Here is a 24,001-nt window from a genome sequence, read left to right on the forward strand (position 1 = left end):
TTGCGGTGAAGTTTTGGTAAAAACCAGCATCCACTGGTTTTACCGACTCCTTCAACCATTCCCACTGCTCCTTTGTGTTTTCCTCTTTTTTAGACTCAAACCAGGGGAAGAACAGTTCAAACTTAGCCACAGGAATAATAAAAAGCACATGACATCAGTTGTGGTTCTATAAAACACTAACGCTGCAGTAAAAATGCTCGAAAAGCAACAAAAATAAACGAGAATCAGAGAAAATATGCCCAGCTTTAGAGCTTTCTATTGTTTCTTAATAATATATTTCACATTATAAGTCATTTATGATTATATTCTTAAAAGTTTATGACACCCAAACTTTGTAATTGAATGTAATGTGCACACGCACACACAAACCATTTCAGACTGCAGACATAAGCAAATGGCGGCCCGGGGGCCACATGCGGCCCTCGATCTAACTTTATGTGGTCCCCAAAGTAAACGTGCAAAATGACAGAAAAATACACAAAACAAAAGCAAGAATACATTAAGAAAAACAAATGATTACAATATAACAGGAAAATACAGTAAAAGCCATAAAACAAGAGAAAAACACACAAAACAGTATTACAGAAAAATACACAAAATTACAGAAAATGACAACAAAAGTACACAAAAAGACTAGAAAAACATGAAAAATGACTCAGCAAACCCACAGTACTAACAAACAAGCAAAACGACAACAGAAATACACCAAAATTACTCCAGAAAGCGTTCAACGGCAGCACAAATACACAATATAACTTCAAAAAAACATATATTTTACAGGAAAAATACACAAAAGGACAACATAAACGCACAAATTGTCTCATAAGGAGGAAGACAACAACAAACATACACAAAATGATAGAAAAACACACAAAAAGAAAGTCTTTAACGATCAGATCGCTCATTATTCTAAATGCCGACATGAATATTGATAACGTGGCCCAATGAAACAAACACATTTTTGTCGTACTGTGATATATTATATTTCTATATTTATGCAATAGTTTACATTTGGTTCGGTGCAATATTTATACTTTTATATTTCTGCTATGATTACTTCACAGTGTGCAAACATTTATTTCATATTTGTGGATTACCTATTCATAATTTAACACGCTGCTACCTGTAAATAACTCCTATCATACATAGCCCATCTTACCTTAATTAAAGTTACTTTTTAATATTTTTCTTCTGTTGTTGTTGTTTTTGTTTTTTTTAGCTGTGTGCACTTTAAGGTGAAGCCAAATAATTTTGTTGTACAATTGCAAAATGACAATAAAGGCATTCTATTCTATTTTATTCTATTCTATTCTATAGATTCTATATTCTATTCTATAAACCCATGTCTGTAGTATTAACCCATCAATCCAAATATAGTTACTGGTAATTATACATTTATCTGGTGTGTGAGTTTTTAATGAGTCTGAGGGTGTGTGTTTATTGTCTGTGTGTGTGTGTGTGTGTGTGTGTGTGTGTGTGCGTGTGTGTGTGTGTGCGTGTGTGTGTGTGCGTGCGTGCGTGTGTGCGTGCGTGTGTGTGCGTGTGTGTGTGTATAAAACAGTGATGCTGACAGTTGTGAGGACAGAAGGAGGAAAGCTGCTACACACAGGAACTACTGCCACTGTTTTTGCATCTTTATTATTTGCTTTTTTATTTTAAATTTCCAAAATAAGATTCTGAAATTTATATTTGGAAACAAACTGAGTCCAAATGTGTCTCATGCTGATCCTGCTTGGACTTGTTGCAACTTCTGTGTCTGCTGGACCAGGTATATATGATTTCATTATAAATATTAATAATCAGAAGTACTTTATTTATTTATATTACAATGTGTTAGACGCTCAATAAATATTACAAATAAAAGAATAACACATATTGTATATTGATGATGCTGTGTAGAATTACTTTATTAATCAGGAATTCTTTGTCATAATATTGATATTCACATCAATGTAACACATTTATGAGGCGCTGATTGTAAAGTTGCGCATGCCAAAATAAACACCAACTTTTCGCAACATTTAGCAACAAATTACGTTTAAAAAACAATGTATGTGATTTTTTTAATGTTACTTTTGACCAGATTTAGAGCAATATTTATGAAATTTGTGATATTTACTTTTCTCATAATTAAATCTAAATCTATTAAACCTAAATGCTAAATGTTGAATCTAAATATTAAACCTAAATATTAAACCTAAATATTAAATCGAAATCTTAAATGTAAATCTTAAATGTAAAATCTAAATCTAAATGTTAAATCTAACAATTTAATCTAAATGTTAAATCTAACAATTTAATCTAAATGTTAAATCTAACAATTTAATCTAAATGATAAATCTACTCATGAAATCTAAATGATAAATCTACTCATGAAATCTCAATGTTGAATCTAAATATGAAATCTAAATGCTGAATGTACATCTTAAATGTAAAATCTAAATCTAAATATTAAATCTAAATGTTAGCTGTAAATTTTAAAAGTAAAATCTAAATCTCAATGTTAAATCTAAATATTAAATCTAAATGCTGAATGTAAATCTTAAATCTAAATCTAAATGCTGAATGTAAATCTTAAATCTAAATCTAAATATTAAATCTAAATGCTGAATGTAAATCTTAAATCTAAATCTAAATGCTGAATGTAAATCTTAAATCTAAATCCAAATGTTAAATCTAAGTAGTGCAGGTGAAACAAAATATTTAGCTACGATGCAAATTCACTAGAAGTACCAACATTAGGCATTTAGATTTAACATTTAAATTTGGATTTTACATTTAACATTTGGATTTAGATTTAACATTGACAAATTTTAAGTGCAAACGATGATGAATATTAATTGAATAATACTCTGATAATACATGTATTATTATTTCTGTGCAGGAAGCTGCTCAGGTCGATGTGGGGAGGTTTTCCTCAGAGGTCAGAGATGTGCTTGTGATGTAAAGTGTCTGCAGCACAATGAGTGTTGCCAGGACTTTAAGGACGTTTGTAGCACTGGTAAGAACTCAAACAATGTTCAGATAATAAAGAAACAATAAATAGAACCAAGATAAATGTTTAAATGCTGATACACTTTCAGGGATTTTTTTTTTTAGTTAAAAAAAATCTATAATTATAAATGTTTTTTCTCCATTAAGTTACTTTGTAAAATATTTTACACAAGTAATAAACCTGTGGGTCTTTGTAAACGTTAATATAATTCAAATCAACTTTATTTTATCTTGATGTATTTTATGTCTATGTATATTATATGTATATTTTTTGATTGAACAATATTGACACAAATATACCTCCATATTCTCTGTTGTCCTGTTGTTTCCAGCTAAATCGTGCAGGGGCCGCTGTGGGGACACATGGAGGCGTGGTCAGTCATGTGATTGTCATCCACTGTGCGTGAGATTTAACACTTGTTGTCATGACTACCAGCTGCACTGCGGTAAGAAACACAACAATAACTCAAAGCTAGCAAACATATAACCTTCCTCACATTGTTTGTCCCTCTGTTAACAGACGCCAAGGGCCCACGTACCACTCTGTCTCAGAGGGCCACGACCCCAGGTTTGTCACCACGAACCACACAATTGGACAAAGATTTAAACGATCACTTCTCCGTATATTATTTATAGAATACTTTTAGAGCTAATAGACAGTTATTACGTACTGTACTGAGTTCATTTAACTATTACATTTTCCAACCCCAATAAGGAGTTAACAATAGGTCATTTTTACGTTAGCGTTAGCATTTGTATTGTTAATTTTAAGTGTGGGGAAAATTATCAAAATTTTTGGCATGATATTAATATTTTACAGACCCCTTAAAGGGACATGAAAAACATTTTTCAAAGAACAATAAAATACATTTAGCAAGATTTCACAAAGTTTAGTTTTTTCTACCTTCAAATGTTTTTTCATTTGTGAAAAACCAAAACAAAAAACACCTATTTTTTTACATGCCTGCATACAGTATGTGGTGTGAGAAAGATGTGCAAATAGATGCTGAGGAGGCGAATCAAAGGCTGGCCTATAGTTGTTTAAAAAGATTATTCAAAAATATATATGTATTTTAAATCGGTAGGTTTTTGTTCTGTTTTTTCTATCAATTACTAGACATTTCAGGGGACCCCATTTCAATTCCAGAAGAACCCATGTGGGGTCACGACCCCAAGGTTGAAAAACAAAAACTGCTCTAATGTGTGACTCTTTTTTTGTCTCATTTCAGGAAAACAGAAATCAAACCAAAACCAACAAGATTCCAACAGTGAGAGCGAGGAATTGTACACAGGTGAATCTGAATTCTATCATCTATATCTATCTATTTATATCTACATCTATATTACGCTTTCTAAGGATGTCCTGATCCCATATTGATCGTATCAGAGTTGGGGTCAATTATAATTGTAATGGCATATCTGTTGCTGTCATAATCGTAATTAAATTGTAATTGAGTTCAAATAATAGACTTTGTAATTGTAATTGCATTAAAATCTAACAGAAAACCATGTTACAGTTCTACACATATGTAACTAACAATTATTAAAATGTGTTTCATATCAAGCTTTCCCACATTTTACCATTTAAAAATAATGAAATCTAGGGGTGTACTGTCACAAAAAAGGCTCAGACCCTCACACCGAAAATAATAAAACCTATATTTTTATTGATTATGAATCTTAACAATATAATCAATAGATAAGAAATAAATTAGATGATAGATATTTGTTTTTAGTGTATTTTACAGCTGATTTAGGACCCGTTAGCATTAGAGATGCTAACAGAAAGCTAACACAAGAGGAGGGTTAAGTCAGTAATTGTGATTAATTGCAATTGAACTTTAATTATTGAAAACATGATTGTAATTGACTTCCTGAGAATAAAAAATATTTGTAATTTAATTGTAATTGGGAAAAAATGTTGTTCACTGTAATTGTAATTGAATTGTAATTGAACATGGGTAAATGAAAATGTAATTGTAACTGAAAAATGTAATTGACTTCAACCCTGGATCGTAAACTGACACAATAACAGCAAAAAAAAAAAATATTGTGTTGTATCTAAAATCTCCAATTGAATCAATTGATTTGACTGGATGTAGATAAATATAAATATATCTATATTTCTATTCCTGAACAGGAAGTCGCCAACAGAAACCCGGGGCTGGCTGTCTGAGCTCATCAGACGTCAGACCTGCTGGATCCTCTAACCCCGCCCCCCCTGCTCTACCAGCCAATCCCCTCCAACATGGTTTATTATTATATTTATCCTTGTGTTGAATCAAAATATTGATATTTCCTGCTGATGATTGACAGTAATTTTCTTTTCCATCTGTTTTAGGTGTAAATATAAATAATGCTGCTGCTCACGTGTTGCTCTTCCCCACCTATGGACACTTTCCTCCCCCTGGTTCATCCCTACTCAACCCTGGGGGTCCTGTTAGACCCTCTGCTAGTGCAGCTCTAGGGAATCCAGTGAACGTCCAGTTTGTGATGTCACCTGGAGGCCTCGGCCCCCACCAAGGTTAGATTGCCCCGCCCACACCATTTCTGTTTGAATCCTGACTGTTAAAATGTGTCTGTGTGAAGGTGATCCAACGTTCTTCAGACCCAGACCAATCCTCCTGCAGGATGTGGCTCAGATTCTGGGCTTTACCGTGATGGGGAGACCGGGAGGAGGTAAGATAAAAATGATCATTTGATGTATTGTTAAAACTAATAGAGAAGATATAGTTTAGGCCTCATAGATCAATAAATCAATAAATCAAAGTTGATGGGAAGTGGAGTCCTGAAGACACTGGGAGGGGGTCGTTAGATGCATTCCTTCAAGAAACTAAAAATATTTTTGTAACAATTTGAGCCCATTTTTGATTATTTTTACCCTTTTTCTGCAACTAAACCAAACGTTCCATATTTTAACCTATTTTCATTCTTTTTTCTTGCCATATTTTTGCTCCTTTTATTGCATTTTTGCTACATTACTCCCATTTCTGACACATCATCACATTTCAATGCCTTTCATGCATTTTTTTTTCCACTTTCAACACATTTTCAACACTTTTTCTACCTAATGTCACATATATTGATCCATTACTGTCACTTTTAACCTCTTTTCACCATATTTCATAGTTATTTTTGCCAATTTAACCACATTTACGATTTGTCATGCCCATTATTTGACAGCTTAAACTATTTGTTTCAATATTGACACTTTGAACCCTTTTTACCACTTTTTTCTTTCTGTTTTTGTCCACTCTAATTTGCAAATTTTAACCAATTTCTGTGGTTTTTAAAATCCCCATTTCATTTTTGGTCTTCGATTTAATGAGCTATGACAGTGATTCTCAACTGGTGGGTCGCGGACTTGTACTGGGTGGGTCGCAGACAGCAGGTCAAAAACAAAAAATGACTATCTCTCATGTTGGACTAGTCTTTTATTTTGATGAGGCATGCTGTGAAATGCATGTTGAACTGAAAATATATAGATTTATGTTTAAAAAAAATATTATTTATGTGTGTTTTCAACAGCTATTTTTTAGATTTGGTTGGTTGAAATCTAAAAAAAAAAAAGTGGGTCGTAATTCAATGACCATGGCAAAATGTGGGTCCCAGGGTGAGACCAGTTGAGAACCCCTGATCTATGACATCTACATTGTGTCTTTATTTGTTAAACTTAGATTTATCCATATTTATATTGAAATCATTAATGAGTGAATATACAGTAAAGGCTATATGGTTGTGTGCAGGAGTTTCTGCTGATATCCTCCTGTGTGACGACACTCCCATCAATGGACTCACGTCTCTAAACAACGGGACAATCCTGATATTTAAAGGTTGAGTACATCCTCCTGATACAAACTGTTTTCACATTTACACAGTAGCATAAATATTCTCACACATATGACTTAACACCTCATCATGTGTTTCTAATCAGGTGACTATTTCTGGTCTGTTGACCCTGTCAGTCGTCTGGTGGGTCCTTCACAGAGTATCACAGACACACTGGGGGTCCCGTCTCCTGTTGATACCATCTTCACTCGCTTCGACTGCCTTAAAAACACCTACATTATCAAGGTGAAGGATCTGAATCTATATTAATATATCATTCAATCTGCTCTAACATAGATATAAATTACTACGAACCATTATTCTTTTTTTCTTTTCCTTGCAAAATAATTATGTAATAAATATTTTTGATGAGATAATGTTGGATAAAAGGGATTATTTTTGCTGTAAATCTGAATACAGTGACTCATCGTCTTCTTTCAATGCAGGGAGATCAGATCTGGTGTCTGGATGTGAACATGATGCTGGAGGCGGGGTACCCCAAACCTGTGAGCGCGGAGTTTCCTGGTCTAACAGGAAGCATCAGTGCAGCACTGGTCGTACCAGGAACCAGTAACACACCAGAGACCGTGTTCTTCTTCAAACCAGGTGAAACCACAGCAAACGCATATATTTATAATATATATTCTGGCTTTAGAGACTGAAAACTCAGAGGCAAATTGCAAAAAACCTGTTATTATTTAGCTTTGTAACACTGTCCTGTGTCAGTGAACTCTACAAAAAGCAAACAGAAATAGTTTCTAATACAATATTTTTTTGAAAAGTGGGAAAAAAAACAAAACCAAAAAAAATAAAATAATAATAATAATTGCAGGTGGAAAAATGACCACGTTTGTATTTGACTTTAACTCTGGGAATAGTTACATACTTAGTCTGTGACATTTTCAACTCAATGGGAACATAAAAAATAAACTAAACAATAACATAAATAATTTTTTTAATGAATTGTAAAAAGTGCTACTGTGCAAATAAAATGCAAAAACAGACAATTAATGTCAGTCTAAAATCAAAACCAAAACATGTCGTCATCATCACAACTTTGCGACATCACGATACTACTCATACCATAATGTGACGTTTTAACCCTCCTATTATCAATTTGACCCTATTCAATATTTATCATTAAAAAAACAATAGTTGACATTTTAATTCTTTTTTTGCTTCACATTTCATAACTTTTCCTAATTTGATGGGTATTCCCGAAATCCTGGAAAACGTCCTCTAGGAAAAGGTTTACGATCAATGAGGTTTTGGAACAGCTCTTTCACAGTAAGAGTGACGTAGAGGAGAATGTGTTGAGGATTGTGCTGAGGATTGAGGAGGACCCAGATTTTGAGGCATTCTAAAGGTTATATCAACACCACAACCAATAGGGTTCATACTCTAGTGCAAATATTCTCAACTGGTAGGTTGGGGCCCAAAAGTGAGTCGCTGACCTGTACAGGTTGGGTCGCAGACAGCTGGTTGAATATAAATAAATACTTTTATTTTGAAAGAAACTATTCTTTTGACAAGTACGCTGTGAAATGCATGTTGCACAGGAAAATATATAGATTTATGTTTTTAAAATTATTATATGTGTTTTTTCAACAGCTTTTTTTGTTAAACTAAATTTGGTTGGTTGAATTCTAAAAATAAAAAAAAGTGGGTAGCGATTTAATAACCGTGGCAAAATGTGGGTCCCAGGGTGGGACCAGTTGAGAACCCCTGCTCTTGTGAGCATTTTAGGTTATTTATGTTTTTTTAGGGGTTATTTATGTATTCAATAAATAAATAAAGTGCCTAACACAAAAAATTGATTAACACATTTCTGAAAATCATTTTCTGGAGGTAAATATCCCTGGGGTCAGATTGACCCTAAGGGTAAAATGCGTTAACATATCGTCTCTCTACTGCCCTCTAGGGGACATCATGCAGAGCTTCACCTTCCCACCAGCCAGTGATCCATCATGCATCAAACTACCAGAGAGTTTTCTGTATAAACAGACAGGTTAGTGACTGACCAACATGTGAGATTTAATATTCAATACTAGTTTTAAGTGTGTCCTGTTTTTACACTTCTTTTCATTCTTCATTGAGATTGTGGATTTTTATTTTATTTTTTACCAGTTATTTCTGTGTTTTTCTTTTTTTCTACAGTTTACTTGTTAAATTACGATTATAAACTTGTTTTGTACATTTTGAGTTTCTCATTAGTTTTTTTTTTTTTTTAATGTAACCATAAAATATATTCACCTTTATTTCTTGAAAACTACTGTTTGATGCTCACTTGTCCTACAAAAACAATTATTTAAAAATGTAATTGTTTCTTTCTCCTATATCCAGACGGTCCTTTGAGTGTTGAGTTCAACATTACGGTGACAATGAAGGACTTTCCTGTTCCTGTCACCTCAGCTTTGACTCTTCAGAACACAGAAACATACGAGCACTACATCTTCTCTGGACGTAAGAATGCTAGAATTTATTTCAACTGAATACTAAAATTCAGGTGTAAAACTCAAGGCCCGGGGCCCAAACCCAGCCCTATAGGGTAGTGGTTCTCAACCTTCACAGTCCATGAGCCCCCAAAAAAAAGGTTTCAGAGACCAGGGACCCCCACTGGGGCCCACCCATAAAGTCAGCAAAATGATGGTCCATTGTTCTATGAATCTGTGATAACCACATTTATTTATTCATCTGAATAATATCCACCGTTATCCAGGAACGTTTATTATGATAGTCATCTTAAAGATGGAAATCCTGGTTTAAATCAGAAATAAAATGGGTTCAAAATGACCAAAATGGTGGTAAATGGATTTTATAAACCATAGATATTGGTTAAAAGTTGCAAATTAAAGTGGGCAAAAACTGACAGAAAAAGTGGTAAAAAGGGTTCAAAGTGTCAGTATTGGAACAATTAGTTTAAACTGGCAAATAACGTGCATGACGAATCATGAATGTAGTTAAATTGGCAAAAAATATGTATGAAATATGGTGAAGAGGTTAAAAGTGACAATAACGTGTCAACATATGTGACATTGGGTGGAAAAGTGGTGGAAAGTGCAAAAAATGTCTTGAAAGTGGGTAAAAATGTGCAAAAAAGGCACAGAAATTTAATGGAAAAGTGTAAGAAATGGGAGTAATGTAGCAAAAATGGATTAAAATGAGCAAAAATATGGCATGAAAGTGATGAAAATAGGTTAAAATATGGTCAGTTTGGTGTAGTAAAAAAACAAACAAAAATGGGCTCAAATTGTTTAGAAAATATTCTTAGTTTCTTGAAGGCATCTGGCGACCCAACCCCAGCATCTCACGACCCCAAGGTTGAGAACCACTGGTTTAATCAACTGCAATGCATTTCCGTTGGATATAAATCCATCTCTCGTTGTATGAACTTTATTAAACATTAAATAAACTCTCTGCTCTCCACAGATCTTTTCTACAATGTCCAGATTTCCAACGACATTCCAGTGCTGACCAAACCAGACCCTGCAACCATGTTCGGACCCCCTCCCATCCTCGCTGTGGTGCTGCTGAGCTCCTCCCCTCAAAGCCCCGACCTTCCCCCTCCCCCTCCTCCAGCAAACTCCATCAGAGTTTGGCTCCGCTGTGTATCTGAGTATTAAACAGTTCAAAGGGAGCAATAGAGACAGAACAGTTATAATCATTAACCAATAATACACTTCTTTTATTTCTGTCAGCTGAAGTAACAGTTTTAATAATTATAGCATTATTAACCTGCTTTATGACATACACAGCTTTTATTAGCAGGAACCTTTTTAATTTGAATTAGAACTGTCCCTAATATGACAAATACATTCATTATAATTACCAGAATTAGCTTTTGTTCAGGTTATTAAATTCAAAGTGATTTTAAATTGTAATAAAAATCTGCCCATACCTCAAACTTAAAATAATAATTTTTCAAAAATAAAAAATGGTGTCAGTCATTCTTTTTTAACATATAAAAACATAAAAATAGTCATTCTACTTTTTCTTTAGTCTTAATGAAGTTTAAAAATTGGGCTAACAAAATAAAAGCAAAATTAGTAAAATGCTAAATTATATTACCATAAATATTGACTCCACTTTATTAATAATAATTACCACAATTAGTTTTAGTTTAGGCAATTAAATTCAAAATGATTTTAAACTGTAGTTTTTTTCTTTCATTTTCACCCTAACCTGCATCTAGCTCAGAATACTTTTATTATTTTAAACATTTAAAAATAAAGATTTAATTTTTTTTCCAGTCTTAATGAGGTGTAAAAAAACAAACTAAATAAATATTGAGTCCACTTTATTAATAAAACATGTATTAACAGTTTAAGAGAAAAAACAAACGTTTACAAACATTTAAACTCAGACACAGAGCGGTGGAACATCAAAGCAGTCATGTGATCCAAACTTTCAGGTTTTTTTAAACAAAAAAATGAGCTTTTCCTCAGATAGCTCCTCCTCCTCTTCCTCCTCGCTGAGAGAACGCACCTTTCAAAACAAAGCGATTTAGAATTAATAACAGAATATTAACTGTGCGTTAAGTGTTTCAATAAACTGCTTGGTCATTACTCAGTGTTTTTATTCTGTATGTGTTACACAGATACAGATGTCTAAGGGCAGATCCAGATGTTGATCTCTATGCCGGGGGCAGATCTAGTTTCTTACCTCTACGGGTGATTAACATCCTGACCTCTCCTCTCCCCCCTCGGCCCCCCCTGCTGGGGACGGTTAACCCCGCTGTGCGCCGCAGGTTCACGCTGCTTGTGACTGAGAAGAAACGACACAAAACACGTGTTAATCATGAAAACACATCACATTTAGCATTTTAAACAAAGTCAAGTCTGACAGGATGAGATTTTCCACATCTAGCGCTCTTTGAACTTTTATGTTCCTTATTTCAGCTTTAACAACAACTAATACTGTAGCTATAAAGTTAAAGTTTGACTAGAATCATTAATATTGGTCATTATAAAACTAAATAAGAGCTGCAATTGTATGTATCATTAAAAAACTGAGTCTAGAAAAATATCAGTAAATAATTGTAAACAAAATATATTATTTTAAGGAAAAAAGTAGAAGAAACAATGAATTATGTTGATATCATTGAATAAAGAGACAAACTAACTGAAAACATGTAATTTACTGCTTCATATTTGGACTCTTTGTATTTCCAGTAATAAGATGGGTGTAGGAGGTGAATTACTGGGAACTTGGCTGGTGGATGGCGTTGCTGAGTCATCACTCTGCTGTTCTGTTGACTCCATGTCAGTTTGGCTCTCCAAGGCAGACTCGATACCAGGGCTGACAACAACACAAACAATTTCAGAAAAGGTGTTGGCGTGCACGCAAGCACGCCAACAACACACAAGATGACAAAAAAAATACAAAAAAGGACAACAAAAACACAAAACAGCAAAAATGAACAGAGTAAAACGTATGAAATCGCAATGCAAAGACAACAAAAACACACAGATTTTCTCTAAAAAGCATTAACTACAGTATACACAAAACCATGGAAAAATATACAAAATGACTATAAACATAACTCCAAAACAAAAGACGATAACAAAATGCACAGAATGACTTACAAAACACACAAAAACAGAAAAATGAGCCAATAATTGTGCTAAAACACAACAAAATGACTCCTACAACACACAAACACAAAAATACACAAAATTATACACGAAGAAGCTCAAAGCAAAAAAAAAAAAAAAAGGAAAACAAAAACACAAAATGAATTCCAAAAATACACAAACCTTTTGTTGTTTCTTGTATTAATGCTCATATTTCTCATTAATCTAAACATGTTGATAATGTGGCCCTTGCTGTGATAAATGTTGCCCATCACTGACATAAATTACTGTTGAACTTAAGGCTGTCACTTTAATGCGTTAATTGCGATTAATTAATTATCGGAAAAAATAACGCACTGAAAGAAATTAACGCCGTTAATCGCATCTTTTTTTTTTGAACTTCAAACAGCGCGGAACCTTTCTCACTGCACGCGTTCCCGGTATACCTATAATACTGATGCACTGACTTCTTTAGGTACCTACAGGTGAGGGACATTCTTCTCTTCTTCTACTCGGTAAAGGCGGTTGCCTTCTTCTCTGCTCCCACCCTATCTGCCCTTGCTGCTTGTTTTGTCTTCTGTATCTAACAGGAGACTCTCTCTGCACTTCATCCTGAAACCAATATTATGGAATTGGTCAGCTTGTCTCTCAATGCAATCAATTCACATTTTTAGAGTGGCCTTTTATTGTGGCCACCCTGAGCCACACCTGTGCAATAATCATGCTGTCTAGTCAGCCACACCTGTGAGGTGGGATGGATTATCTCTGCTCACTAACACACATTTAGACACATTTGTGAACAATATTTGTGTTTATAAAAATGTTTTGGATCTTATCCTTCAGACGCTACACTAGACTGAGCGGTGTTTCTAATCCACACTGGACATGATGACAGAGTTCAGAGCCAAAACGAATAAATCCATGAATGACAAATGAACAAAATCAGTGGATAAATGATTATAGTGATCAGTCGACCACTCAGTGGTAGAGGATGTGGGCGGGGCTACTACTACTACTAGAATATTTATTTTGTGATGAACAATGTTACTTTTGATGTGCTAATTTACAACACTGTGATGGACGGGTCTGTTTTATTTATTATATATTATCTGAAGGAGAGAAAAAGCAATAATTCAAGAATTATATTGTTCATAAAAGTTTTCTTATTGTTTATGATATGCTAACTTATATCATTACCTGATGTTTTATTTCATTTGTATTTTCTATTATTTGTAGGTTGACTATTACCCCTGACGGTGTAAATAGTCTCACATACAGAGGAATGTTAATCGTTTAAGTCTGTTAAAAACTATAAATTACTTTGTTATACATCAATGTTTGGATCTGCTACAATGATGTCATTTTAATGAAAATGCCTCAAATTGAGGTCGTTTCTCAGCTATTTTTTTAGGTGAGATTAAAAAAAGAGATTAATTAATTACAGAGCATGATTTATTAATCACACAATCTTTTTAATCTACTGACAGCACTAGTTAAACTGTAATTATGTTGTATAATTTGGTGGCTAATAATGTCTAATAATGCACATGCTACATTTGAGTTAAATTCAAGTTTTGGGATCATTTAAATCATAATAATGTATTATGTACTCACCCATCTCCTTCCTGCTCCATAAAGACCTCATCGGCGTCATCGCCAGTCATTCCAGAGGAAGCGGTTACCATGGGAACGGACTGAGAGGCCATGTTGTCGCTGCTATCCGAGGGCAGGGACTCAGTGAAAACGGTGACTGAGAGACACAGAGGTGGTCAAAGGTCAGAGGTCAGAGTGACTCAGAGCAGCATGTGATTGTCCTACCTGGAGCTGCGACCTGTAGAGGAGTCGTAGGAACACTCCGACCTCCACCGTCCTCATCGTGAGCAGCCAGGAACAATGGAGACTCGTACATACCCAGACCTGCACATCACACACAGATTACCCGTTCATCCAGAGTCACAAAATAAAAAACTAAACCATTCAACAACTCACAGAGTGTAATAGATTACAAAACTGCTGCTGCTAGTCCACCTGTAATTTGAATTTATAGGGAATAAAAGACACTTGATTTATTTTAAAGTTCTACATAAAATGTGTTATTGTGCTTAAATGTGTTAAAGTTGAGTATTTATTTAACGAGATGCTGCATTACTGTACAATCAAAGGTTATAGTAACAGTCCTTAGAACACGTGTCAAACTCAAGGCCCGGGGCCCAAATCTGGTCCGCAGGATAAAGAAAACATGAATTATTGTGTAAAAAAGATATCAAGTATTTAAGTTGTAGATATCTCAGCCCTTCCAAATACATAAATCCAAATAAACCTCCACAGTTTTCACCACACTTTCATCACATGATGGCAGTAATTTTTAATCTCATATTGTGGAAAAATAAATCATTATCTTTTCCAAAATCTTGCAATTTTATTAAAATCATTCCTCAATTTTTTGCCTAAATTGAATAAAAAATTCCTTCGAAACTTAAAAGATTGGATATTGTTTACATATATTTACAGGGCAGAATAACATTGAAAAGAGCTCGTTTTCCAGCCTAATATTTGCAGCTCACTTGAGATCAAACTGGTATTTGGCCTTTAAACTAAAATATGTTTGACACCCCTGCCTTTGTTTCAGAAGCTGAAAAACAAACTGTGGATGATTTAAAGGTGTGTGTCGTACCTCCTTGAGAGGCCAACTGTCCCAGGTCAGAGTGTGAGGCAGACGCCTGAGGCAGGAGGTCCTCAGGAGGTCCAAACCTGAACCTGGTAGACAAACCAGCGACCTGAGGAGAGCTGAGGAGGACACAACAACATTGACTTTAGTCCATTGTGTTGTAGCTAGGGCAGTGGTTCCCAACCTTTTGTGGGTTGTGACCCCATTTTGATAATGCAAATTTCTGGGGATCTCTGATTTTTATTCTTTTTCATCATGTTTGTAAAGTTGTTATTCTGTGTTACAAATACAAGGTAAAAAAAAACCAAACACCAAAAAAACAAAAAACAAATACAGAGGTTTAGTGGCCAAAGTGCAAAGATGCACCGACTAACATATTTATAGACTGCATTTTATACTAAAGAAGAGTAAAATACAATAGAAAATGTTTTTAGTATTTAAGTATTTAATTGTGTGTGGTGATTTGATATGAAAAAAACATGTTAAAACATGAACAAAAAAGATTTTTATCTGTACATTTAAAAATTTAAATGATTTACTAAACAACAACTAACATCAATGTTAAGGGATAATTTTAAATTCTGAAAAGTTCCTTTAATAACTTTGAAAATTAAGGAAATTTTGCATCCCTAGTTGAAATGTTATGTTTTTTAAATTGTATTTTATTATAGATATTAACTTCGGATACGATAATTCAAATAATTAATTCCCACGAAACGTTTATATTTTTGCAACCATAGTTGTGGCTAATCACAACACAACACAACAAACATCTTACAGTGTCACACACAGTTTGCTCACTGCTTATATTATATTAGTGGACGAGTTTCTTACTGTATGGCTTCAGCGAAGCCGTCAGTGCGGTGAGGGACGACCAGAGTGGGAGTGCTGGGAACCATTCGGTCATCATCATCAAAGAAAGGCTAGAAAGACAAACACAACATGAAGTAATACTTATTAAAAAAAAATGACAAAGCATGCAGAAATATAAAATATAATACAATAAAATGTAAAAATAAATAAATACAATTAAGTCTTAAATAAATAAAAAATTAAGTAAAATTAGTTGAAATAAAAGGAAGTACAAATTAAAATACATAAAATAAATAATAAAATGAAATTACCGTAAGTAAAACAAAAATAAAATAAAGTAGAAAATTAAAAAAACAAAGTAAAATAAACAATAGAAAATAACCAACAATATTAAAACTTAGAAAAACACCAGGTCCTAGCAGAATTTGGTTATAAAAAATGTATTTCAAAATGTAATTTCAAGTCAAACATCATAACTTTTTTCTTCTGAAACTCAGCATTAATTTTTAAATTCCAGCAAATAGTGAGTGTATGTGCGTGCACACGTGTTTTACCATGTTGCCTATTCCAGGTGTCAGTTGAGGTCCACGTCCTGATGACGGTCTGCGCAGCTGAGAGGATTGTCTCTGCACAACAAGCATTAACACATGGTCACCAACGCGTGGTCACCAACACGTGGTCATATGAGAGTGTTATCACCTGTGTGTGTGGGGGTCCCAGCTCAGCGGCTGGGGGCTGGATGTAGAGCCGCGGCGGGAGCGCGTGTGGCGACCTACGAGTGTGTGGCAGACGGGGTGTGAGTGACGAAGAGGAGGGTGAAGGTGCAGAAGATGAAGACGACATCGGAGGGAAATAAACATGATCTCTGGGAGGGTTGAGCTCTGAGGGGGCAACACTGCTGCTTTCATCTGGGGGGGGTTAAAGAGAGAGAGAGAGAGTTAATGCCATGTTTGTCACTTTTTTGACTGAGTTAAAATAACATTTAAAAATAGTGTGTGCATTCTAAACTTGCTGCAATTCATTTTGGTTTTTGATTGTCAGTGTTGAGTATTTGTGTTTTGATCAGTTTTAGTTTATTTCATCAATGCGAATAATTTTCTTTAAACAATGTGATCAATCTTTTTTTTTTAACTACTTCATTTTCATTAAATACATCAATTCACAATACCGCCAATTTCAATCTCTAGCTTTTATGTTTGCCTGCAGAAATGGATTTGTTTAGATAAATTAAAATGTAATAAAAAAAAATGAACTCGTTAGGTGCGTCATTTCAGTTTTTATTATTACTTTATTAATCCATCTTGACAAGTATGTCATTTGGTATTTTTAAATTATAGACAGATAAAATGTTTATTATTTTATTTATACTGGCTCAAAACCTGTTTTCTAAGCATTTATTTCAATATTTAAAAAGTAACTAAACCCCAAACCCACTTTGGTTGAGTTTAGTTGATTGATCCTAGTCCCACTCTTCACATTTTAGAAAAAGTATTTTAATTTTGCGTATTTAGTTGTAAAATGTCAGAGCTACAGCCCTCCAAGGGTTGAACGCCAGCTATTACAAGTGAATTTTGCTATTGGCTGAGACTGATTATTTGGATTATCATGCATCATCAACTTTCACTGTTGGCCCCGCCCCTCCTATAAAAGCTGAGAGGAGGGAGGAGGGTTTTCTCCAATCACAGCCCTCACTGAGCACTGATTGACAGCCTAAATGAGGACATTTAATGCTCCGTGTGAAACAACACGCTGTAGCCGTGATGTTTTTGACTCTGTGCTTCTATAAAGAACAGATTCAGGTTTAATCAGGTGGTTCATCAAGCTATGCGTATATTTACAGACACATCATGTGTGTATTCACGTCTGTCTGTGTGAGCGAGCGGACGGGTGTGTAGGTCTCATTGCTGTACACGTAAGGTGGTGGGAGAGTAGGGCTGTTTGCCCCTGAGTGGTGTCTGTAAGGCTGTGTGTGAGCTTCACATCGTGATCATGTGTGCCTGTGAATGTAGTGACACATCTCAACTTATGAACTCGCTGTGTGTGTACAGACACAATTGTGTGTATCACCGGCTGTCTCTGCGTGCAGCGCTGCCTGACTGGGCGCGTCTTACTACTACAGCAGTAACACCCATAATCAAGCAGAAAGCAGGGGTTTAGTTACACTTTAAATACTATAGGACTTCAAGTGCTCAGAAAATACCAAAGCTTTAAAAACTTTTCAAATAATATATAAACATCTCCTCATTGTGAGGGTGGGTAGTTACACTAATCAGTACATGAAGCATTAGCACCCCCAGAGGGAGCCGTTACCCTAAAACAGAGCACTCGTCTTACGCTGGTTGATCCGATCTGAAAGGATCGAGCACTGACACTTACTGCTGGGTGTCGTCTCCAATGGTCGTTGAGAGCCTGATGACACTCCCCCCGTGCTCTCCTCAGCTGTGTTACTATCTGATGGCTCCTCCTCCTCTTCTTCCTCCTCAGCTTCTCTGCTCTCCTCGTTGCTTTCAGCGCCTCCTCTCATCCCACCGTCAGCAGCATCATCATCCTCATCTTCGTCGTCGTCCTCCTCCTCCTCATCCTCTTTATACTGCAGCAGAAGCAAAAATTATTCTCTAAAATTTGTGTTATGTTTGTTGTACTGTGTTACAAATACAGAGTAGCCAGTATTAGTGCACGTAATGACAATATGCGGCCAGCTCAGATATTTGTATTCTGCATTTTATTTTAACTTTAGATTCATATTTTAGAAAGTGAAAGTACAGAAATACAATTGTTTAAGATTGTGTGGTGTTTTAATTTGGAAAATAACTGATTTATTTGAGTTTTCTTCCTCTTCCTGCACTGTAAATCTATTTCTGCAATATTATGTTTTTTTTTTTTTTTTTAAATTGTGCTAATAGATAAAAATCTAAATCTAAATTTTCCTTTAAATTAAAAAAATTAAAATACATAATTTTAATGTGTCATTTCTTTTATTTTATTATTACCAGACACTTCAGGCAAACCCATTGTCATTGCATTTCCAGGCGACTCCACAAGGAGTCACAAGCCCAAGTTTAAAAATCCCGCCCTAAGGACATTGCTGCAATTAAAAATATATACATATTTTTTTTCTTTAATACAATTTTAACGAGTAATTATTTCAATTTTTTAATTAATAGACATTTCAGGCGACCACAAGGTTGAAAATCCCTGCCCTAAATAAACTGGGTACCTCCTCCTCTTCTTCCTCATCTTCCTTTTCCTCCTCTTCCTCCTGCGTGTTCTCGCGGCTCTCGCTGTCTGTGTCGATGACGATCACATCGAGCATTATGGTCGACCTCTGGGACGACATCTGATCTGATGGGACAGACTGGAAGACGCCCTCTTCGTCATCCTCCTCAGATATTACTGGGAATCCTTCTGGGAGCTCCTGTGGCACAAACATAAGCTTGGTCTGTAAATCACAGAGCTTCAGTTAAGTGTGGAGCTACAGGTCAACACCTGAGACTAAAAATCTTGACAATCTCAATTAAAAACAAAAATTATTTCTTTTTTAATGATTAAAAACAAACCTGTCTGTCATCTGGTGAATCCTGTTGCTCTTCATCCCTAGAATCTTCTTCAATTTCTTCATCTTCTTCCATCTGAAACCAAACAACTTAGCTTTAGGTAATCTAATTACAAAGATGAACTCACAAAACAAAAAAAATGCTTTTACAGTAAATGCAAAAAAAAAAAATGTATAAAACAGGATATTTAAAAGAAAAATACACAAAATACTAGGGGTGGGTAAAAAGATCAATTAATAGATACATTGCAATATTTCACCCCCCAATTCAATATCGATGCAGCAAATCCTATGAATCAATTCACCTCCTGGCCAGTGGGGGCGCTGTGGGAGTTTATTTCTTTTTACGTTGGTTCTCCATATGCACACACTTTTGTATTCCTTAAAATGTAAGGTTAGCATGAAAACAAATATTTAAAAATGGTGTGTTTCTAATTCATACTAATCGACATTCATTACGTATTTTTATCAATATCAAATCGAAACCAAACTGTGAAGTTGTTAACAATACCCAGCCCTACAAACTCCAACTGACATTATTAAAGACCATCCACATCAAAAGGAAAAATGCGACCACAAGAAAGCCTTAACCCATGTATCATATTATTATTATTATTATTATTATTATTATTCAGATTAGCTCATGCTTTCTCTTTCTAAGAATCTAAAATACAAAAATGAGTTACGTTCACATGACTGTCTGTACTGGTTTATATATCTGTTGACAAGTTATTTAAATAAAAAAAATAAAAAAGTTACTCAGTTTAGATGGACAGAAAATTAAAAAAGTGTCTAAAGCAGTGGTTCCCAAACTTTCCACAATCCTGTACCCCTTCAGACATTAACCCGAACCCATGTACCCCATACTCCTGCACAAAAACATAATAATGTAACATCAGATACAATGTCCCCCTATAGTGAAAATTGTCTGAGGAATAATAAATAGAATATTTGCATTTCCTGAAGAAAACGAAAGTGAAAATGCAGGAGATGGCCCATGTCATTGAATACTGCATTAGCATTAACCTAGCATTACCGTTGGCATTAGCAAGAATTCGCCAATCATTAGCATTAGCTACCATTAGTTAACATTAACCTAGCATTAACGTTAGCATTTGCTAGCATTAACATTGAACCTAACATTAACCTAGCATTCCCTGCTAGCATTAGCCTATCATTAGCATTAACTAACATGAGTTAACATTAGTATTAGCTTAACATTAACATTTGCTAACATTAACATTTACTAACAATAATATTAAGCTAGCATTAGCAGTACCCGTACCACACTTTAGGAACCCAGGGTCTAATGGAAACCTATTAGCAATAGCAGAGTTGTTATTGTGTTTATCATCATCAAGTGTTTGTCAGACTCCTCTTTTTGTTTACCTGTAATGCCAAGGATGGTTTTTGTCGAGGCTTTTTAGAGGTTTGAGGGCTGAGTGAACTCTCCGCTCTGCCCTCCTCCTCCTCAGATTCATCGTCTCGGCTTCGCTTTAAACCTGATTTACAGCCATAAAACACAAAAAGATTAAAAGATGGATTGTCAATAACTTCAAAGCATTTTTTTTCCATATTTGTGAAGTCCAAACCATCCCAAAAAATATTATAAATATGTATTTTCTTATTTACACTTTTTTTCTTATCTTCTCTTTATTCCAAAGTAAATCATTTACTAATGCTGGGCTGTCCAGTTGCGTGGGTCAGGGCTTTAAAAGGGTGATGCGCCATTAGGTGGATGGTATGGCCTGATCTATTAAAACGTCATCCTTTGTTGTTAAAATAATTTGATTTGAGACATGTTTAAGTTAGGAAAGGAACGATTTGGTTAATTAACCAAAATAAAAATGATTCAAATTAAGTTTTCAGTCAAAGATAAATAGATAAATTTACCATTTAATAAATAAATAAATGAATAAAAAATGAGAAAAATGTAACTGATAATAAAAATATTTTCAAGTAAAAATAAATTTCAAACTAAGGATTTATAGTAACGATTTTATAATAACTATAAATTAAGTACATTTTGGGTTTGATTTTTAGTATATTGTGTACTGGTTTATTAGGCAAGTATAATTTGGGCATATACTGTTTAATACAACAACAGCATTTAGTTTAAAACAGAAAAAGGGATCAAGTTACCTAAATATATTGTGCTGGTAAATTTAGATTCTTTATTTTAAATGCATATATAAATTCATGAGAAAATTGTTGAATGTACTTTGATTTTAACTTTCCCTCTTCTTCCTTTGTCCAGGTTAACAACGAACACTTCAAATAAACTGTCAAACATTGAGTTGTTCTCGGTGTCCTCTGTCGTCCTCTCTGGCCTATCAAGTTGAGAGACAGCCAGGACCAAAAATGGCTTCTTTTCTTTTTTTTTTAATGTCATATGCCAGTTTTTTTTCTTTCTGGGACAATTTGGGACAATGTAGGACAATGAAGGCCAATTTGAGACACTCTGGGAGAATCAAGGACACGGTAGAACAATGTGGGACAGTCTGGGACAATTTAGGACAAATATGGACACTCTGGGACAACGTAAGACACTTTGGGACAATGTGAAGCATACCACAAGAAACTGGCATATGGCAGAAAAAAACCTGCCATGGCAGAAGCCACTTTTGGTTCTCGGCCTTACAGATCAAGTTGGGCAGAGGTGAAACAAACCCAAACAGACTTGACAATATTTATCCATTTAATAAATTTATCATGAAGATTTTCAAAATATAAGGTAGGGCAGCACAATTAATCAAATATCAATCATGATCACGATTTTGGTTGCTTTGCACTCTGTAAGTGTATTTATTCAGTTATCCTTTGGTACATTTTAATTTCTTGGGTTCCATCCATCCATTTTCTGACCCGTTTGTTCCTTTTTTTCAGGGTCACATGTTCTGCTGGTGCCCATCTCCAGCTCTCATCGAGCGTGGGGGTACACCCAGGACATGGCACCAGTCCATCTCAGTAAATTCTTAGGTTAATTTATGAAAGTTTTTTTAAAATTATAATTCCTTTTTAAAGCTTAACATTGCACACACATTGTTTGTTTAAAAGTAGTGCAATAAAAAAATGTTCCCTACTATTAGAAATAATTGTGATTATGACTGTGATTATAATATTAATCAAAATAATTGTGATTATCATTTAGGCCATAATCATGCAGTCCTCATATCAGGCAGGATTTAGATATATATATTTTTTATATCAAATGAAAACGTATACGCAGATTAAAAAAATTAAAAATAGCTCAATAAATATGAATGAATGACTAAAAGAACAAACTCACACATTTTTAAATAGGTGAACGAGTAACTGATAAAAAAAAAAAAAAAAAAGGTTTGATAAAATATAATAGTTTTAAATTAACTAGAAATCCTTTCTTTGGGGGACGTCGGTCCCACTTCCTCTCACCTGATCCAAGGAGAGAAGAAGTGGAAGGTCGCTCTGCATCCATGCTGGACACAGGCTCCTGATTGGATGCCTGCTGCTGCGTGGGCTGGACGAAGGCCGTGGTCTGAGTGCTCGTTGGCTGAGTTATGGAGGTGTTTACTAGACTGGAGCTGGTGGGGTGGATACTGGGACCAGCACTGACGAGCGCTGAGGTGACAACACGGGTGTGATTTTAAATAAAAACCCACAAATGGTCAGAATGGCTGTAAAATGTGCGTCTCACCATCTTGGGTTTCATTCTGTGTAGTTGGCATTACGGTAGCTGTAGGTGTTGGGATGGGGGCCGTTGCCGGGGTAACCATAGGGCGAATGCTGGCACGTGGCGTGGACTTGCTGCTGGAGGAGGAGGGGCTGGGCTTGTTGCTAGGAGAAGGCGTGCTTGGAGTTGGTCTGATGTTGGCAGTGGGAGGCTCAGACATACTTGAGCTGATGGTGAAACAATGATGGTATTAATGATTTTATTACTTTTCTATGTTCAGAGCTTCATTAACTCACACTAGATTTATAGAAATGTTAAATCCTTTAAAATTGAAGATGGTGCAAAAATGTTTTCATTCACATCGTATGTACCTTCCTCTGTCCTGAGCTGGACTCTTCAAAGTAATTTGTCTCTGGTCAGCAGATCTGGCTTGATCGCCCACCTACAATAGAATTAAGTGGCAAAAACAGAAAAATCAGAATCAGAGATACTTTATTGATCACAAGGGGAAATTACTTCATTACAGAGGCTCAAAAAATATTATAAATTAAAATAAAGACACACTAAAAGAAAATAAAGAAGCAAACGTACATAATAAGGTAGAAAACAAAATTGCGCACACATTACAGTAGAAAGAATTAAAAAAAAAAATATATATATTAATAATAATACAAATATATACAAGAAAAAACAAATCGTTTTTAAAGAAGAGTGTGGTTAATAAACAAAATTGTAGTTTTGGGATATTTAGTATTTACATTCTACCCATAATCCTGCTCAAAATCTTGCGTTACAATCCAAGTAGTGACCTTGTTATTAGTGATTGACCGATTCATCGGCCGCTCTGTATATAAAATGGATCGCGAACACAGCAGCGTGCATCGTTTGATGCCGATACATCAATGCCTATTTTTACATGT

General features: G+C 34.9%; 2 protein-coding genes across 2 annotated transcripts in view; one reads left to right on the plus strand and one right to left on the minus strand.

Moving 5' to 3' along the window:
- Positions 1-1,670: 1,670 nt before the first annotated feature.
- On the plus strand, positions 1,671-10,445 carry prg4a (proteoglycan 4a). The gene is made up of 14 exons (XM_028473268.1): positions 1,671-1,768; positions 2,885-3,001; positions 3,327-3,440; positions 3,515-3,562; positions 4,224-4,286; positions 5,135-5,245; positions 5,336-5,518; positions 5,584-5,673; positions 6,741-6,827; positions 6,929-7,068; positions 7,269-7,428; positions 8,744-8,830; positions 9,166-9,285; positions 10,252-10,445. The coding sequence occupies exons 1-14, from the start codon at positions 1,711-1,713 to the stop codon at positions 10,443-10,445; spliced, it is 1,572 nt and encodes a 523-aa protein (XP_028329069.1). The 5' UTR covers positions 1,671-1,710.
- A 657-nt stretch (positions 10,446-11,102) lies between these two features.
- LOC114478962 (nucleoprotein TPR-like) overlaps positions 11,103-24,001 on the minus strand; it is a 46,309-nt gene continuing 33,410 nt past the window's right edge. Inside the window, exons 41-56 of the mRNA XM_028472335.1 lie at positions 23,453-23,523; positions 23,106-23,308; positions 22,844-23,029; positions 20,819-20,931; positions 19,434-19,505; positions 19,094-19,291; positions 18,253-18,466; positions 16,576-16,784; positions 16,431-16,502; positions 15,898-15,986; positions 15,070-15,182; positions 14,214-14,312; positions 14,010-14,145; positions 12,023-12,120; positions 11,485-11,586; positions 11,103-11,307 (exon numbers count right to left, since the gene is read on the minus strand). Of these exons, the coding sequence (XP_028328136.1) occupies positions 11,264-11,307; positions 11,485-11,586; positions 12,023-12,120; positions 14,010-14,145; positions 14,214-14,312; positions 15,070-15,182; positions 15,898-15,986; positions 16,431-16,502; positions 16,576-16,784; positions 18,253-18,466; positions 19,094-19,291; positions 19,434-19,505; positions 20,819-20,931; positions 22,844-23,029; positions 23,106-23,308; positions 23,453-23,523 (2,019 nt within the window). The 3' untranslated portion in view covers positions 11,103-11,263. The remainder of the gene's footprint in view (positions 11,308-11,484; positions 11,587-12,022; positions 12,121-14,009; positions 14,146-14,213; positions 14,313-15,069; positions 15,183-15,897; positions 15,987-16,430; positions 16,503-16,575; positions 16,785-18,252; positions 18,467-19,093; positions 19,292-19,433; positions 19,506-20,818; positions 20,932-22,843; positions 23,030-23,105; positions 23,309-23,452; positions 23,524-24,001) is intronic.

The sequence above is a fragment of the Gouania willdenowi genome, chromosome 17 (genome assembly GCF_900634775.1).
Source record: "Gouania willdenowi chromosome 17, fGouWil2.1, whole genome shotgun sequence".
In the NCBI taxonomy this organism is placed as follows: domain Eukaryota; kingdom Metazoa; phylum Chordata; class Actinopteri; order Blenniiformes; family Gobiesocidae; genus Gouania; species Gouania willdenowi.

Coding starts and splice junctions, on each gene's coding strand:
- prg4a (XM_028473268.1), top strand. CDS start 1,711: ATGTGTCTCATGCTGATCCTGCTTGGACTTGTTGCAACTTCTGTGTCT. Junction 4,287..5,134: donor GAGCGAGGAATTGTACACAG/GTGAATCTGAAT, acceptor ATTCCTGAACAG/GAAGTCGCCAACAGAAACCC. Junction 7,069..7,268: donor AAAACACCTACATTATCAAG/GTGAAGGATCTG, acceptor CTTTCAATGCAG/GGAGATCAGATCTGGTGTCT.